General features: G+C 31.3%; 1 protein-coding gene across 1 annotated transcript; it reads left to right on the top strand.

The window, feature by feature from the left end:
- Window positions 1–6,054: 6,054 nt before the first annotated feature.
- LOC139864181 (uncharacterized) lies at window positions 6,055–6,738 on the top strand. The gene has a single exon (XM_071852766.1). The coding sequence runs from the start codon at window positions 6,055–6,057 to the stop codon at window positions 6,736–6,738; it is 684 nt and encodes a 227-aa protein (XP_071708867.1).
- Window positions 6,739–17,605: the final 10,867 nt, after the last annotated feature.

Here is a 17,605-nt window from a genome sequence, read left to right as displayed (position 1 = left end):
TGTTTATCATTCTTAAGTCTAGACACGTTTTCTTGCATTTATTGCATAAATAGTGTATAGACAAAAATTCATATCTTAGTGTATCTGTTACTGTAAACTTTTCCAGACATCTTCCGAAAATTTATCCGTGATTTATGGAATTTGGTATTATATATACATATGTAAATTATGTATTGAAGAATACCAAACTAAATTCTATAATCTAATTCATATCAAAAATCATCTCCCTAATTATACAAGATGGATCCCGTATCTAGTTCAAATTCCTTAAACTCCGACAGCTATTCCGATATGGATATTCACCTGAATTCCGAAGACAGTGTAACCGGAATGGATCAACCAATCAGCCATCACCTATTCTGGATGAATTGGGGATGGGTTCGTAGCCTTCTTAATTATTGGAGACAAGAAGAAGGCGATCCCTTCCATCCACCACATTGCCCTCTTGGCGAAGAACCTGAAGCACTTACCGGCGAACCTGTTCGTAATACCATTTTTTCTCTCATCTCCAGAATATCTCATCATGATCATATACTCTCTCAAATTCTGGATCTTATTCATCCGCTCGTCCGAACCACCAATCATCCTGGTGTAGTAGAAGAATTCAACGAGCTTCGTGCTCGGGTAGTGGCTTTGGAGAATATGGTGCAAAGGTTACAAGCACCAGCAGCATCACCGGCATCAACAGTACCACCGACAACAACACCAACAGTACCATTACCACCACCAACAACATCCGCATCGCAAACCTCAACTTCACAATCTGTTCCACGAGCATCAACGTCATACGCACCGTAGTTACCAAGAAATACCAGCAATAATAACCGATGAAGTATTAACTCATTTCCCTTGAAGAAATTTTATGTATATTTAATATATATGAATTTTGAAATCAAAATAAATCTTTTCGTACCAAGTTATTACGTGTGAATCTTAACTGGTAGGTACTACTCGGTTAATTCATATTACTAATATGCTATGATGTACATCCTTCGTTAATGACTTAACCATCGTTAACTACAATCTCTGTTTCCAACTCAATGAATTCTATTTCATAATAAAATAAGTATATTATTCAATTATATGGTTGATTTTATACTTTCATCTTCGATGTATTCGAAACTTTCTAGAAAACATCATTCGTACCTTGCGAAGTTAGCAAGAGTTCCATGAGCACCAACATGATTCACTGAGAAAATATCAATAAAACTGAGTATTGATTACATTAGTGAAATACTCTGTAAAGATTATTAAATCTTTAATGTTTTAGAGATTATTCATTTCTAATTCAAGTCAAAAATCAAATGAGCTTAATATGATATTAACTCATCAAATCTGTATTACATCTGAAGAAAATATACATACATATATTTTCATAAAGACGGTAATAAAAATTCTTTTGTACAAATTATTACTCGTGAAATCTTTAACGGGTAGGTAATTCCCGGGAAATATATAAGTTCACAATTAATATGTTATATTGTACATTCTTCAACTTTGATTCAAAAATTATTAACTATGCTCACAGTGATATACAATCGTTTTCATACAAATTCAATTACATATTCTGATATTGACGGATCAGAATCCAAGTCAAGATTTAACGGATGACATCATTCTTAGATCTCTACATCTTTCAAAGCTATACTTTGACTTCAAAAATGTGAAAGATCCTTCAGCATTGTTATTACTGAAAATAAACCTTGCAATCCCTTTTCAAAGTATCCAGTTTTACCACACTCCAACCAGTCAACTTTGACTTTTCAGATTAGCCTTATTATAACTTTGACATATACGTTTTTGTTATCGGGGAATCTTTCGTGTTCCACCACATTAGCAGTAAATTTACCAACAACTTCATTGATCTTTGACCTTCCGAAAAATCATTATACTCATTGAAACCCTATCATGTACGCATCCACATCTTGTAACAATAATTGCCATACCGACTACCGGAAATTAGCAATCAATATCTCGAATTTTGCAGCAATTCTACGCCAATAGTTATATATATATATATATATAATGTCTATCTTCAAGACTTACATACTTCGAATGTGAAGTTTCTGAAAAACATCCCAAACTATGAACTAGTTCTCTGAAATTAGAACAATGCTGATGAAGCAGCAAAAACTGTAAACGATCTTAACAGTCAAATGTTTGATGATAAAGAATAGTATGGTGGTAAAACTGAAAAAAAGAGAAGGTTTGGAACTAGATAACGGATTGAGCAAAGTATGAAGGAGGCTGTGGATAAATCATAAAGACTGAACCTGTCTTCAAAGAATCCAAATGATTCAGTGTCGACTGAAATCCTTAGCAAATACCTTGCTCCTTACTCTAAAACCTTTGTGGACAATATTCTTCATCATCATCTTATCTTAAATATTCTAAGATATCATCGTATCCCTCATTATAAATATCCTCTATATTTCTGAAGATATTTTCAAAACCATTCTTATCTGAAATCATTACCTTTTCGTGCTATCTGTGTTACATCATAAAAGAAATTATTTTAGTTTCTAAATTCTGAAACCTTCAAGTTTAAAATATGAATGTTTTGAAGTAGTGTTGGGAACTGAAGCACGAATTAGTATAATATAATGACACTTGATCAACGTGATTATATTACAGTAAGTCATGTTGAGTTTCTAATGGAACGTGATAAAGGTTCACAGATCATACCTCATCATGAACCATGTTACATAACTCTTTCATTCTATCTAACCTCCAAACATATGAAGAAAATATTTTTCTTGATGATTCGGTCTTTTTCGAGGTATTCTGGTAATTTGACAAGTCAGATTATGCCATTACCATTTCTTTCTTAGAACATTAATTATGTTCATTCAGATTCATACCTCCGAATTCTGGACCATTATTCGCTTGACTTAAAGTCGGGAAGAGAAAACGAAAGCATGAAGCTCCGTAATATAAAGATGAATATAGGCCCGATAACAACTCCGAAATTTACAAACCGTGTATATCAATACATACAGCAATGTAAAGACACATGAGAATGAAAAACACTATAACCCCAAGGTAATGGTAGAAGAAAGTAATTTTCTCTGGTGGTAGATGAAAAAGAAGAATGACAGATATGAAAGTTAGGAGTATATCAAGAATCAGAACTGGATGAAGCATTTCACAATCTTTTGAAAGTATGAAATGAGGAAGAAGATGTAGGAGTGATGAGAATAATGAAACGGAAGAGGTCAATTTATAGCAAAATATCGGACGCAGCAATATAGGCAGATTACGCATTTAATCAAAGAAAATCCTAATTTTCGCAAATTCCAAAAAATCAAATCTTATTTAAATTATGATGATTTTCTATTCCTTAAAATCTGGAAATCAATCGTTACTACATCAAGAGATAAGACGCATCTCTATTCTCCATTTCACTTGATTACGATAACTTCTCTCATACGCTTCGAGTAATTGGATTATTTTATCCATATTATTCAAACATAGATAAAACTCTATTATCAACTCATATTCGTTATTAAAACATTTTTATTGTTAGCCATGACGACCTCACTCAAATTTCGGGACGAAATTTCTTTAACGGGTAGGTACTGTGATGACCCGGAAATTTCTGACCAAATTTAAACTTAATCTTTGTATGATTAACATTTTTGACACGATAAGCAAAGTCTGTAAAACTGAATCTCAAAATTTTTGAACTACTTTTATATATTTAAATACCCTTCGGTTGTTCTCAACGATTCGCGAACCGTTATATGTAAATAGATACATATATATTTACTATAACTTGAAAACGTAACAAAGTTTTAATTGCATGATACCATACATTAAACTTATTGGTTTATATATCTATTTCAATATATATGATTTCAAGTTATTTAGTAAACGATAGTAATATTCGTTTGTTAATTCGATGGATATTTAGATAAGTGAACTAAAACGTTTAAGATGAACAAGTAAAACACTAATTTGCTACAGTACCCAAAATGCTACAGGTTTTTCGAAAATCACTATTTACTACAGTGAATTGCTACAGTGAATTGCTACAGTAATTGCTACAGTAAAACACTATTTCAAAATAAATAAATAAAAAATATATATATGTGTATATGTATATACTACGAGACGATGATTTATAGAAGCAAATAACCAAAACACTTAATTGATTAAAGCTACACTTAGAGTGACATAGTTATCAATGATTAAGTTTATATTTTGACAAAGGTACGTGTCACAAAATGTAAAATGCAAGTTTTCTAAGTGTACGAAAATACATTCAAAAAAACGAGAACCAGGACATAAGTCGAGTGATGACGTACGACTTATCGGAATAAAAAGTACAAGTCAACTATGCACGTGAATTTAATATAATATATAATTAATTATATAAATTATATACATTATATTTATATTTATTTAATATGTCGACAAGAGTTAGGACAAAATCATATGTGGGCTGGAATCTGATGCCATGCGATCGCATGGCCACAAGCCTAGAAATCCATGCGATCGCATGGAGGCAAAAAATCTGGCCAAGTCTATAAAAGGCCACGAGTTCTGTCCGAATTCTTACACCTTCATATTTATTTCTTTCTTTCTCTCTGATATATATATTTATATTATTATTTATATTATTATTATTATTATTATTATTATTATTATTATTATTATTAAGGTTAATATTATTATTAATCTTATTATTATTATTATTAGTATTATACATAAAATACTACGACGAGGTTATGTTCAAACGATTTCAAAAATGGTTTTCGAGCGGGATAAAGCTAAGGAAACTATGGGTTATAGCTATGGAGGTTATGGGTAATATTCGTGGGTAATATTCACAAGTCAAACCTAGTGTTTATCATCTCCATTACGTCTACGTACTTTCCTACAATATTGAATCTCAATATTGATACGTTGAGATCTACGATTATTTGGTAATTCGAGTTTCGATCACATTTTGGTGAACGACTTTATATGCTGCTAAGGTGAGTTCATTTGCTCCCTTTTTACTCATTACATTTTTGGGCTGAGAATACATGCAAATGCTTTATTAACTGTTATACAATATTTATATGCGTGAGTTTCATTTACCCCTTTTTACTCATTACATTTTTGGGCTGAGAATACATGCAAATGCTTTATTAACTGTTTTACAATATTTATATGCGTGAGTTTCATTTACTCCCTTTTTAAATGCTTTTGCAATATATATTTTTGGGCTGAGAATACATGCACTTTATTTTAAACACAATGGATACAAGTACATACTAAATTCTACACTGAGTTTGAACCGAAAATCCCTTAGCTTTGGTAACTAGTAACTGCCAGTTATAAGAACTGGTGGGCGCGAGTAGTAGTATATGGATCCATAGGGCTTGATATCCCCGTCCGAGCTAGAGCACTAGCCTTTTAACGGACGTATGCTATTTGAGAAGCGTACACGTTGGTTTGCGTGTATTATTAAGATGATTATACAAAGGGTATAAATTATATATACGTTAAGTTTAGTTACCAGGGTGCTCAATTTCGTAGAATATTTTGATAAACGTTTCTGGATGAAACAACTGAAATCTTGTGATCTACCTTTATGTACAGATTATGCAAAACATTAAAACTATGAACTCACCAACCTTTATGTTGACACTTGTTAGCATGTTTATTCTCAGGTTCCCTAGAAGTCTTCCGCTGTTTGCTTATATGTTAGACAAGCTATGTGCATGGAGTCTTACATGGCATATTTTTCAAGGAAACGTTGCATTCACCAAATCATCACCATGTATCTTATTTTGACTGCATTGTCAACGGAAGTACTATTGTAAACTATTATTTATGATGATTGTCTATATGTAGAAATCATCAGATGTCGAAAACCTTTGATTTAAATATTCATTTATGGTGTGCCTTTTCAAAAGAATGCAATGTTTACAAAACGTATCATATAGAGGTCAAATAACTCGCAATGAAATCGATGAATGACGTGTTCGTCCATATGTATTTGGAGCGATCGTCACACTACATTACTTTACTGAGTTAAAGTGTCTTGGTCTTGATGTAAATGATATGCGTGGTCAAGGATATGATAACGGTGCAAACATGAAAGGAATACATAATGGAGTTCAAACGAGATTTTTAAATGAGAATCCTAGAGCATTTTACACTCCTTGTGGTTGTCACTCACTTAATCTTACGTTATGTGATATGGCTAACGGTTGTGTTAAAGGAAAGAACTTTTTTGGACAGATCCAACGTATATATACTATTTTTCATAATTCTATTAATCGATGGGAAATTTTGAAAGATAATGTTAAAGATGTGACTCTTAAGCCATTGTCTCAAACTCATTGGAAAAGTCGTGTTGAGTGTCTTAAAGCTATTAAAACACAACTTGTTGACATACGAGAAGCTTTACTTGAGGTTGGAGAAAAAGATAATGATGCTGCAATTGCTAGTGAAGCAAATTTAATAGCAGAAAAAGAACTTGGTGAATTTGACTTTTTAGTATCAATTGTGATTTGGTATCAAGTATTAAACAAGGTGAACATTGTGAGCAAAAAGTTACAATCAAAAGATATGCATATCGAGATTTCTATTAAAGAAATAAACAGTTTGATTGAATTCTTCAAGGATTATAGAGAAACTGATTTTTCACAAGCAATTGATGAAGCTAAGGAGATTGCATTTAAAATGAATGTTGACTCAATATTTACACAAAAACCTTTGATTCATAGGAAAAAAAAGATTTGATGGGAGTTCAAGTAGCCAAGAAGTTTCATTTACATCAGAAGAGACTTTTAGAGTAAAATATTTCTTATACATTGTGGATAAAGCTATTCTTTCTCTTGAAGCAAGATTCGATCAATTTAAAAAACTATGAGAAGTTATTTGGTTTCATATTTCCGCATAACTTGACGGGAATTGAAGATAAAGATCTAAAGTCATCTTGTGATTTTTTGGAAACAAATCTCAAGTATGAAGGAAAATCGGACATCGATGGTCATGAACTTTATATTGAGTTGAGTTCTTTTGACATAATAGGAGCCGGTGAATTTAAAAATCCTTTAGATATTCTAATGCATTTGAATGAGGCTCAATAAAATTTTCCAAACGCAAGGATTGCATATAGAATATTATTAACTATTCCAGTTACAGTGGCATCTGCAGAAAGGAGCTTTTTAAAGTTGAAATTATTGAAAAATTACCTAAGATCCACAATGTCCCAACAAAGACTAAGTGGATTGGCGATGATGAGTATTGAAAATGAAATCTTAGAGCGTATAAACTGTGAAGAAGTGATTAAAAGCTTTGCTACCAAGAATGCGAGGAGAGCTTCAAAAATTATTTGTTAGCTATTACGGTATGTAATTCTAATGCTATATTCTTTATGTTTAATTATATGGCGTAAGTTGTCATTTTTTATATAGCTTATATTAGTAGTTGGGGCTTATGGGTCTTTTTTTCTGCCTCGCTCTAGGCCTCTAAATTTTCAGGACCAGCCCTGTACGGTGTTCGTATAAATCGTTGGACGTTGAATATAGTCAACAGACGTGTTTAGAAGTGTAGAGTTTGAATCAATTTGTAAAAAATTAGATCGTTAGATTTATAAAAGTTTTATTTTTATTTTTTTAAGAAAAAATATATGAAGGGTGCATTGAAATAGATATCAAAACCATACATGCTTTATTTTCCTATATCTAACTATCTAGTGTATATTTATTCATCTTTTAATTTTTATTTTGATTATACACCCATCTTAATACGGATAATAATAGATCGGATATGAATCGAGTGATTCGATATTCATATCCATTTAATTTTTTAAATCCATATTCATATCTATATCCATTTAAATATAATTTATTTATCAATATTCATATTCGTTGAATTAGCGGGTTTATGAATATCCGTTGATGTTAAATTTTTCTAAGATATTCCTACTATGTAATGATAAATGGATATATTCCGTTGATGATAAATTGACATCCATATTCAATCCGCTAATTTTTTACATCATCTATAAATATATCTGTTTATCATCCATATCTATGTAAATAGATCGGATCGGATGGATATTGGATGAATCGGATGGATCGAATATCCATTGCCATCCTTACGCTCTACCCTCTTCCTTTTTTTCCTTTTTGCCATGTCGACCCATATATTTATATCTTTTACCATCTTTTTTATAATTTAATACTTTATCTTTTGGTTCAATTAAAAAACAAAATTATAATTCTTAACTTATAATTTTACTTGAGTAAAGCAATAACTAAAATTAGGCGCACATAGTTTTAAAGCGCCACACACATCAGGGTGCGTGTCGCGCACGACTCGGAATAAAACTATATAAATTCCTTAATTGCTTAAGGGCTATACACAACATGATCTATGTGTGTAATTGTTCGCGTACATGGTAACCACTTTGTAAGTTTGTAAAAGTGGATTTGAAAAGAAATTATTCTTACCTCCAACACACCCACAGTGAAATGCGTATAAAAACGAAGTTGAATGGGAACATTCATATAAAAAGCAAGAACCTGAACTTAATTATTTATTTTATACTCTTTCCGTCTCAACGAAAGTTTCCACTATTTAATTAAGGTCTTCCATTTTCAACTTTGACTTTAAATATTATTATTTGTGTTATATAATGCTTGCTGAAAATTATATTAATAAAGACACATTTAAAATTAAATTTATTCATATAATTGTCATCAAATATTATATAATACGAATAAATATTTAAAGTTTATGTTGATAAAAAAGACAATCAAAATTGGACACTTTTGAAGGTACGAATGGAGTATTATTTAGATAAACTATATATTTGTCAAATATCGAAAAATTGTTTAAAAAAAAAATTATAAGTTATTAACTTTTGAAGTTCTAATATTTATTAATAAATTAAAAACTAAAACAAAACATCATTACATACAAAAATACGTTAATTTATATTATATTAATAATTTGTAATTCATAATAAATAAAACAAAAAGTCGATGTTGTCAGATGGGAGTGGAAGGCGCGAGCTAGGGTGTCAAATAGGGAGGGTGTCGATTTAGAATTAACGTTTAAAGAAACATATACTTCTAAAAAGGGCCAAATCACATCAAGATGACGATTTCGTATTGGAAAAGATACACTAAACTACAAAATAGTAAAGCATGGAGCCAAGAAAAGTGATTATCAATTAATTAATTCGTAGGCGGCAACTCTTATCCAAAACGAAATGTACCAACAAAGATCAACATAATACTACTCATATATTTGTTCAAACTAATGAATCTTTATTATATTAAGAAATTACAGAAATAGAGAAGTTTCTCTCAAAATGTTGTGTGTTACTGCAATGTAGTTTAGACTTGTCAAGATTGATCACTTAAATGTCGATGTTTAGGCATTGATGGAAAAGTTAAAAGACGACGTGTATGCATGCTTCCTTAAAGAAGGTTTGGTGAATGTTGGATTTTGGCCAAAATACTTTAGAAAAGATTTTAGGATAAGATCACTAATGAGGAAATATGAGAGACAAAACTTGTTGTTAGTCATATATGGAGGCCGGGCAAGGAGACATTGTTTGAGAAAATAAAGTTCAAACTCAAAACGCATGTTTGCATTTTTACATTTCACAAAGAAATTGCAATTAGGTCTAGATTGCAACTTCTTTGGTGCCCTTTTACATAGTACGGATAAATTTTAGAGTTCCAAATTGGTAAACATGCTTAAACTAGTTAAATGACCCGTGGAACCACGAGTTTATTTAAACAAAACAGTTTAATTATTTGTTTTAGGTATTAAGTGAACGTAAATGCTAAAGTCATTTAGTTTAATGACCCGTGGAACCACAGAGTCCGACTAAGAAACTCGTCAGCTGAACATTTCATCAAACACCTAAAATGCATATTAAACAATCCACATCCAATCATAAGAGATAATATTTGTTGTCATTTTATTTTAGAAGTGTAAATTAAAATATAAATTTAGAATTGGTTTCCTTCTGTCTAGCTTTTATACCTTCTCGTACACAACTCAAAATTTTTAATTAAAATAATTCAAAATTATCTAATTTAAATAATTAAAATAAATATTAATAAGATTTAATAATAATAATTAATTAATAAAATTTAATTTTAATTCAAAATTATTTAGATTAATGACATCATCCATCATACTTAGATTTTTTTCTTTTAGTTTTTGAATTTTTTTTAACAAAAGAATTAGCCTAATAATAAAATCATCATTATAGGATTTTAATAGAAACTATAGATATCCGAAGAGTCCAAGTTGGTAAATTTGTCATTGAATATATCTTTTAGGTCGGGAGTAGTGACAATCTTTTAATAAAGTTTATAATCAATTCACATTATATTTACGTAGTCGTTCCATGTCTTAAGTCTCTTAAACTACATAAAATTACATGTTTTTATGATAAAGTTAATTAACATCGTCATTATTTATTTTTTAATTTAATAGAAATTTATTTATATTTATATTTTTTATATTTATATAAACGTAAAATCAATTATAATTATAGTGGGCTTATAATATGGCCCATTTTGGCCTAGGGGCCGTCTTCGATAAGCACTACAACTCATTATAGTGGTCCTTCTAAACCGATCCATTTATGGGTATTCTTTTCGCTTTATTTTGAGCCCAAAAACCAACATCATCTATCTATAGTTTCTATTATATTGCTAAAATGATAATGTCATTATTAAGCTAATTCCTTTATTAAAAAAAATCAAAAAAAAAAAAAATCTAAGCATGGTGAATGATGTCATTGATCTAAATAATTTTGAATTAAAATTAAATCTTATTAATTAATTATTATTATTAAATCTTATTAATAATTATTTTAATTAATAACATTAAATAATTTTAAATTATTTTAATTAATTATTTTTAATTGAGTATGAGAAGGTATAAAAGTTAGGCAGAATGAAACCAATTCTACATTTATATTTTAATTTACACGTTTAAAAAATGACAACCAATATTATCTCTTATGATTGAATGTGGATTGTTAAATATGCATTTTAGGTGTTTGATGAAATGTTCAGCTGACGAGTTTCTTAGTCGGACTATGTGGTTCCACGGGTCATTAAACTAAATAACTTTAGCATTTACGTTCACTTAATACATATCATTAAACTGTTTCGTTTAAACAAACCCGTGATTTCACGGGTCATTTCACTAGTCGAATTATATTAAAAGAAAATTTTATAGCCAATACCGAACCAAAACGTGAAAATCAAGAGACCTAATGACTACGTGAGATAGAAAACACAAATACAGCAGTAGATTATGAATTGATTATAGCAGCAACAAGTAACTATGTATAAACTTAATAATAAATTAATGATAGAATGATGAATAAACAAGTGATGAGATGATGATAGCCAAATGCTTAAATTCATAATAAAGGGGAGACACAATAATCAAATATCTCCAATCTTTTTTTTTTCTTTTTCCTTTTTGGCTAAATAAGACGATAACATAAAACCTAACTCTATTCATCAATAGATAAAAAGACGAACAGAGATACAAATGAACCAAAGACATTGCAAGGTTCTGGAGTAGTAAACTAACCTTAAAATAAACAAAGAGCAAAACCTAACTAAGTCACAGCCTTGAGCAACAGGATCACTAAAACGAGTCCGGAACACGATCATATACAAAACTCAAAACATAAACCCAAATCTACCCAAACACCACAAAAACAACAAACTGATCACAAACTACTCTAGAACCCTTTTACCTTTCCGAGTCTTTATGATCGGCTTAACAACCATACCATCAACCTTCAAACGAACAAATTTCTTCCTCGACCGATTTTCAATCGCATTTGAATAGACCTTTGTCGAAGTACTACCAATCCTAATACCCGACACAGAAGGAGGGAGAAAACCTTCTTTCTCAAGACCATCAAAAAAACCAACATTCTGATCCACTTCAACACCACAAACATCATCAGAGTTCCCCAACACTTCATTACACAAATTTAAACACGAAGTACCTGCATCAGAAATTTTTTAAAGCAATAATAGAACAAGAGTCATCAACATCTAAAACGGGAAGCTCAAGACCTTCCTTCAAAGTCACCTTTAAGGGTTCGGCCTGTTTAGACTTAGACTAAACCCCGAGGTCACATGAATCAACAACCGAGACATTCACTTCGACTAAGCCGCCCTTCGACGACCCAACAACGGGTGGGTGAACCTCACAGTTTAAGAAAGAAGGGACCACATCATTAATCACAACATCGGAAGGAGACCCAAACCTTAAACTAGAACAATTCTTAACCGGGCTCAAAACGTCAACAGGGGGTTCGAAGGACAAGACACTGAATCAACAGCAACTGATGGGAAGGCCCCTGAAATAGATTCGAGATGCGGTACAAAAACTTGTGCAGAGGGATTCACATTTGTATTCATCTCGGTCTGTTTAAGGAAGGACCCATCGCTACCCAAAATGCTCGACACCACAAAGCGATTCGTAGATTCCAACAACCATTTATCATAAGCTTCAAAAAGAACCCGATCGAGGCATTTCAAATCTGTGACCTCGTTAACCCAAACACTGCAACTCGTGTACTTCGCCTTCAATTCCAAATCCACACTGACTAAATCATGGATGTGTCTAGCGGTCGAGGATTTAACAAATACGAAAACTGAACCACTATAATCCAAAGAGGAGGATGCATTGGCAACAGCCATAACCTCACCAAAAAGCTCACCCACTTTCACCGCACTTTCCTTCGACACATATAAAGCCGGAATGCCAATAATTTAAACCAAACATAATGATGAAAAACCAAATCTAGTTCCGCAAACGGGGAAACCAAAACAAATTGATGCTCCTTGGCAAAAAATCAGATTGTCGAAGCTATCAACATCACTACAAATGCAGTTAACCCCGAAGGGACCAACTTTGTAAATTTGTGAAACACAAGCAGAACAAGATACCAAAAATTCGGAAACCTTAATATCAGTAATTGGAAGCAAATCAAGCAGTAAAACTGACAAACCAATACGATGAGAGATTAAAGGATTGGAAGACAGCTTACACCTGCGAGAAGCTTTTGCCGGTTTACCAAATCCACCAGAACCACCCACTTTCTTACGTTTTGGCCACCCTACGTATATTGAACGGCCAAAAATTCTCGACCTGTTTAGAGTTGACACAACCTTAATGGCATCCGACCCCTTATCAAAAGAAACGAACGAATACCTCCGTGAAGGCCAGAACTTGATCTCTTGCAAAACCCCAATTTTACCAATCTCAATTTCAATTTCAAAGAATGGTACCTTCCTGTTCAAACCAAAAGGCTGATACATAACAACACAACAACAATAACATCCATTCTCACAAAAATGAGGTATGAGGACGTAAGATGTAGACAATCATTCACCTATCTTAAATTAAAGAGAAGTCATTTCTCTACCCAGAGTGAACACTCCTAGAGTAGAGAAAGTTCTTCCTCTCAGTCTTCTATGAATAGAGAGATTGCTTTCGAATTGACCTCCAACCAATAAGTAGGTTTAGAAAAAGAAAAAAAGACTTTAAGTAGCAGTCAAATAACAAATAAATCTACGCTTAATGTTGACTCGATTGATAGAGCCATATATAATTCTCCATAAGACCATCTTTAACAATGACGGGCGTTGTGGTGTGATGACCCGGAAATTTCCAACCAAATTTAAACTTAATCTTTATATGTTCCAAGACGATAAGCAAAGTCTGTAATGTTGAAATCTCAAAAACTTTGAAAACTATGTTCATGTGTTCAATTAACCTTCGACCATTCCCGACGATTCACGAACAATTAATTGTAAATAGATATGTGTGTATATATATATATAAATAATAATTTGAAATATAATTTGAAGTATTATATGTTGTTGTTATTAGAATTAATAAAATAAAAATAGGATATTATAATAATTATTATTTAAAACATATTTATATATAAATAAAGTATAGTAAGAATAAATGTTAAATGATTGTAATATTTGTTTAATGTTTCGATTGATATTAAGCAAGTTAAATTCAAACTTATGTAATTTTAAAATAAACAGTGATACGAAAACAAGTTCTATAAATTTTAGGCTTATTAAAAATATATTTAGGAACTATTTGTTAAGTTTCAATACTTTTTATATTTTACCCATAAATGAGAGGGACAGTTGATGTAATTTTTATTTAATAAAGTAATGATCGAATTTTATATCATAATGACCAAAATAAATAAATATAGTTAATCTAAAAATTTGGAATTTTTAGGAATATTAATGGATACGGTATAATATTCCTAAAATGTAAACGTCGACTGATTTTGGTCAAACCCCTGATGCCTTTACTGCACAAGGTATTAGTTTCAGATTTTATTATTATATTTATTATTTTATTATAACCTACATCTAATATCTCAATATATATACATATAACAAAATTAGTACTTTCTACTTTTAAAAGTTTTGTCATCTTGTAACCCGTGAATTAAACTAGAATCTAGCGTTTCCTTCTTTTGTTTCTTCTCACATTATAGACTACATGTATTGTATATATACATATACATGATATAACATAAAACACACAAAACCATTATAACCTTCCTTGCTCACCACAACCAACAACCCATTTCATTTGTTTCTATTTCCCGTCGAGCAAGGATCACACAAGATCACCACCTATGACTTTATGGTTCTTGCTTCTTACTCGATACATACAATCACCACTTTGTGCCTAATTGTTTGCACCCATAAACCTCACCACCACCGGGACCTTCACCTTAAAACCCGTCAACCCTATTAATCGATCAAATCTCCACAAAACTATCCTAACCGCCATCACCATGCCACCTTATCATTTTTCTTCGGCCACCATTATTAAGAATAACAACCACCACTTTAAACCCATCATCGAACCACCACGAGATCATCTAACCATAAGTCGATTGGTACCACTACACGCTTGCTTTTCCACTTGAAAATTGATCCAAACGCTCACCACCGTAACCACCAACAAACGGCTACAAAACTACAGCTGTTTACGCTTATGTTTTACTTCAGACGCTGTAAACTGATAACTAAAAACAACACCATTCGATCACCAAGAACACTCATTCGTTGTTACTAACTTCCTGCCTCTTGGTTCGTTGTAAACCCATGATCTTTCTTTCTATTTAAAACGCAAAACCTTATACAAATCTACCTCATCTTTTCATTTTCTGTTGTTACTGCTGGATATCATTTTGTTGTTTCAATAACTTCTTTAGTTTATCTTCTACAAAACAATGAAAGAAATTCTTCTATTGTTGTATTTTAGATTTTTCTTTCTTGTCCTTCGTGACCCAACAAAACTCCTGCAAACCGAAGAGGATAATAAAGATGAGGATGATGGCACGTTCCTTTTTATTTCCTTACTGGCCGACAAATATAAATCAAACAACCCCACAAACAGTTACCCACTAACTTCCTGTTATTTCTTTTAAGAAAACCGAACACCTTCAATTTGTTTCATATCCTGTTGGGTTTTTTAATTGGTATTGGGCCGGTTCTTGATTAATGGACTATTATTTGGGCCGAGACCCATATTCATTTGAACTATAAATACGATCCTTTTACACAGCTACGTTTTATTCTTTCATTTCTGTTTCAAGCGAGCCACTCAATAGCAGGAAGCCCATATTGATTACTAAGATTCATTTTTTTGGGTTCTGTTGTAAGAACGATGGAGAGGAGAAATGGACAGTACATAATGGTGATGTTATGATGATATAAAAGATGCTAATGACTATTTTGCTTCCTGTTTTCCATTTCCACTACCCACGTTTTTTTTTTAGAACTTCATTTGATATATATATTTTTTTATGCTTAATTCTTGGAGATGTGGGTTAGGATCCTACGGATTATACACTTTGTTGACCTTCTGTTTTAAACCGACATATTAGAGGATCGTGAATTTAGATGAATCATAGTGTTGGTTTTATTGACAAAGAAGATGTGGAAACAGTTTGCGGGGTAAATAAATATGGAAGTGGTAATAAAACAGAAAATCGGATTAGTGCAGTTGGTTAGGGAGATGTTAGGTGAACAGGAGGTCTCGGGTTCGATTCTTGTCCGGGGCATTTCTTTTTAGAAAAACTTTCAAGGGGTATACACTCTTACTTTTAATTCCATTATTATTATTATTATTATTATTATTATTATTATTATTATTATTATTATTATTATTATTATTATTATTATTATTATTATTATTATTAATGTTATTATTCTTACTATTATTAATATTGTTATTAATATTATTATTATTAGTAACATGATTTTTATAATTTTATTTACATTATTTTTATTATCATTATTATTATCATTAATATTATTATGATTACAGTATTATTATTGCTACAAACAAAATGGCTATTATTGTTACCAAGGTTATTATTTTCATTATCACTATTAAGATTATTATTATTAATTTACTAAATAAATATTATATATATAAGAAAAATATATTTATTACATATAACATAACTATATTGATATTTTTATAATAAATACTAATTATTTATCTAAAAGTATATAAGATAAATATAGATAACTAAGTTAGTAATGAAACACATATGTTATTAAAATATCAATTAATAAATAAATTATTCGGTTACGAGCATATGTGTTAATATATATATATATATATAAATGATATAGGTTCGTGAATCCGAGGTCAATCCTGCATTATTCAGAATCGTCGTATGCATATTTTTACTACAAAATATCGTATTGTGAGTTCATTTGATTCCCTTTTACTCTTTACATTTTTGGGACACAGAATACATGCGCTATTTTTACAACTGCTTTATTAAATGCTTTTGAAATATATTTTTAACTGCGAATACACGAAATGGTTTTATAAATGTTTGACGAGATAGACACAAGCAAAACATTCCTCGAATGAATTATTATGCAGACAGAAGTTCTGCGGATTATTATTGAATTATGTGGACATGATAATTGCCACCATTGAATTATGTGGACATGATAATTGCCACCATTGAATTATGTGGACATGATAATTGCCACCAGTTGATATGAATGTTATATATCGAGAGAATGATTTTATACACAGGTTATGTGTATGTTATTTTTGTGCACAAGATATGTATACGGTTACTATGATTTATGAAAATGGTTTCGTACACGAGAAAGATGTACTGTATTTAAAAGATATAGCATGTACATTACAGATGGGTATAGGATTCGGGCCCATTTGTACCATGCAGCATTTAAATTTTGTGGTCTATCAAAATGATGAATTTTATTATTTTATGATAAACCTACGAACTCACCAACCTTTTGGTTGACACTTGAAAGCATGTTTATTCTCAGATATGAAAGAAACATTCCGCTGTGCATTTGCTCATTTTAAAGACATTATTTGGAGTCGATCATCGCAATAGAACCAGATGTTGGGGACTTCGTCCAGATGGATTAGGACTGGTCCTTTCAGTTGGTATCAGAGCGGTGGTCTTAGCGAACCAGGTCTCGCATTAGTGTCTAACTAGGAGTTGTTATGATGCATTAGTGAGTCTGGACTTTGACTTAGTAGTTGTTAG

The sequence above is a fragment of the Rutidosis leptorrhynchoides genome, chromosome 8 (assembly GCF_046630445.1).
Source record: "Rutidosis leptorrhynchoides isolate AG116_Rl617_1_P2 chromosome 8, CSIRO_AGI_Rlap_v1, whole genome shotgun sequence".
Taxonomy (NCBI): domain Eukaryota; kingdom Viridiplantae; phylum Streptophyta; class Magnoliopsida; order Asterales; family Asteraceae; genus Rutidosis; species Rutidosis leptorrhynchoides.
Note: the sequence above shows the minus strand (reverse complement) of the source record. Positions and strands in the feature narration are given on the sequence as shown.

What these genes read in the sequence shown, in the direction of transcription:
- LOC139864181 (XM_071852766.1), top strand. Translation starts at nt 6,055, where the DNA reads ATGCGTGGTCAAGGATATGATAACGGTGCAAACATGAAAGGAATACAT.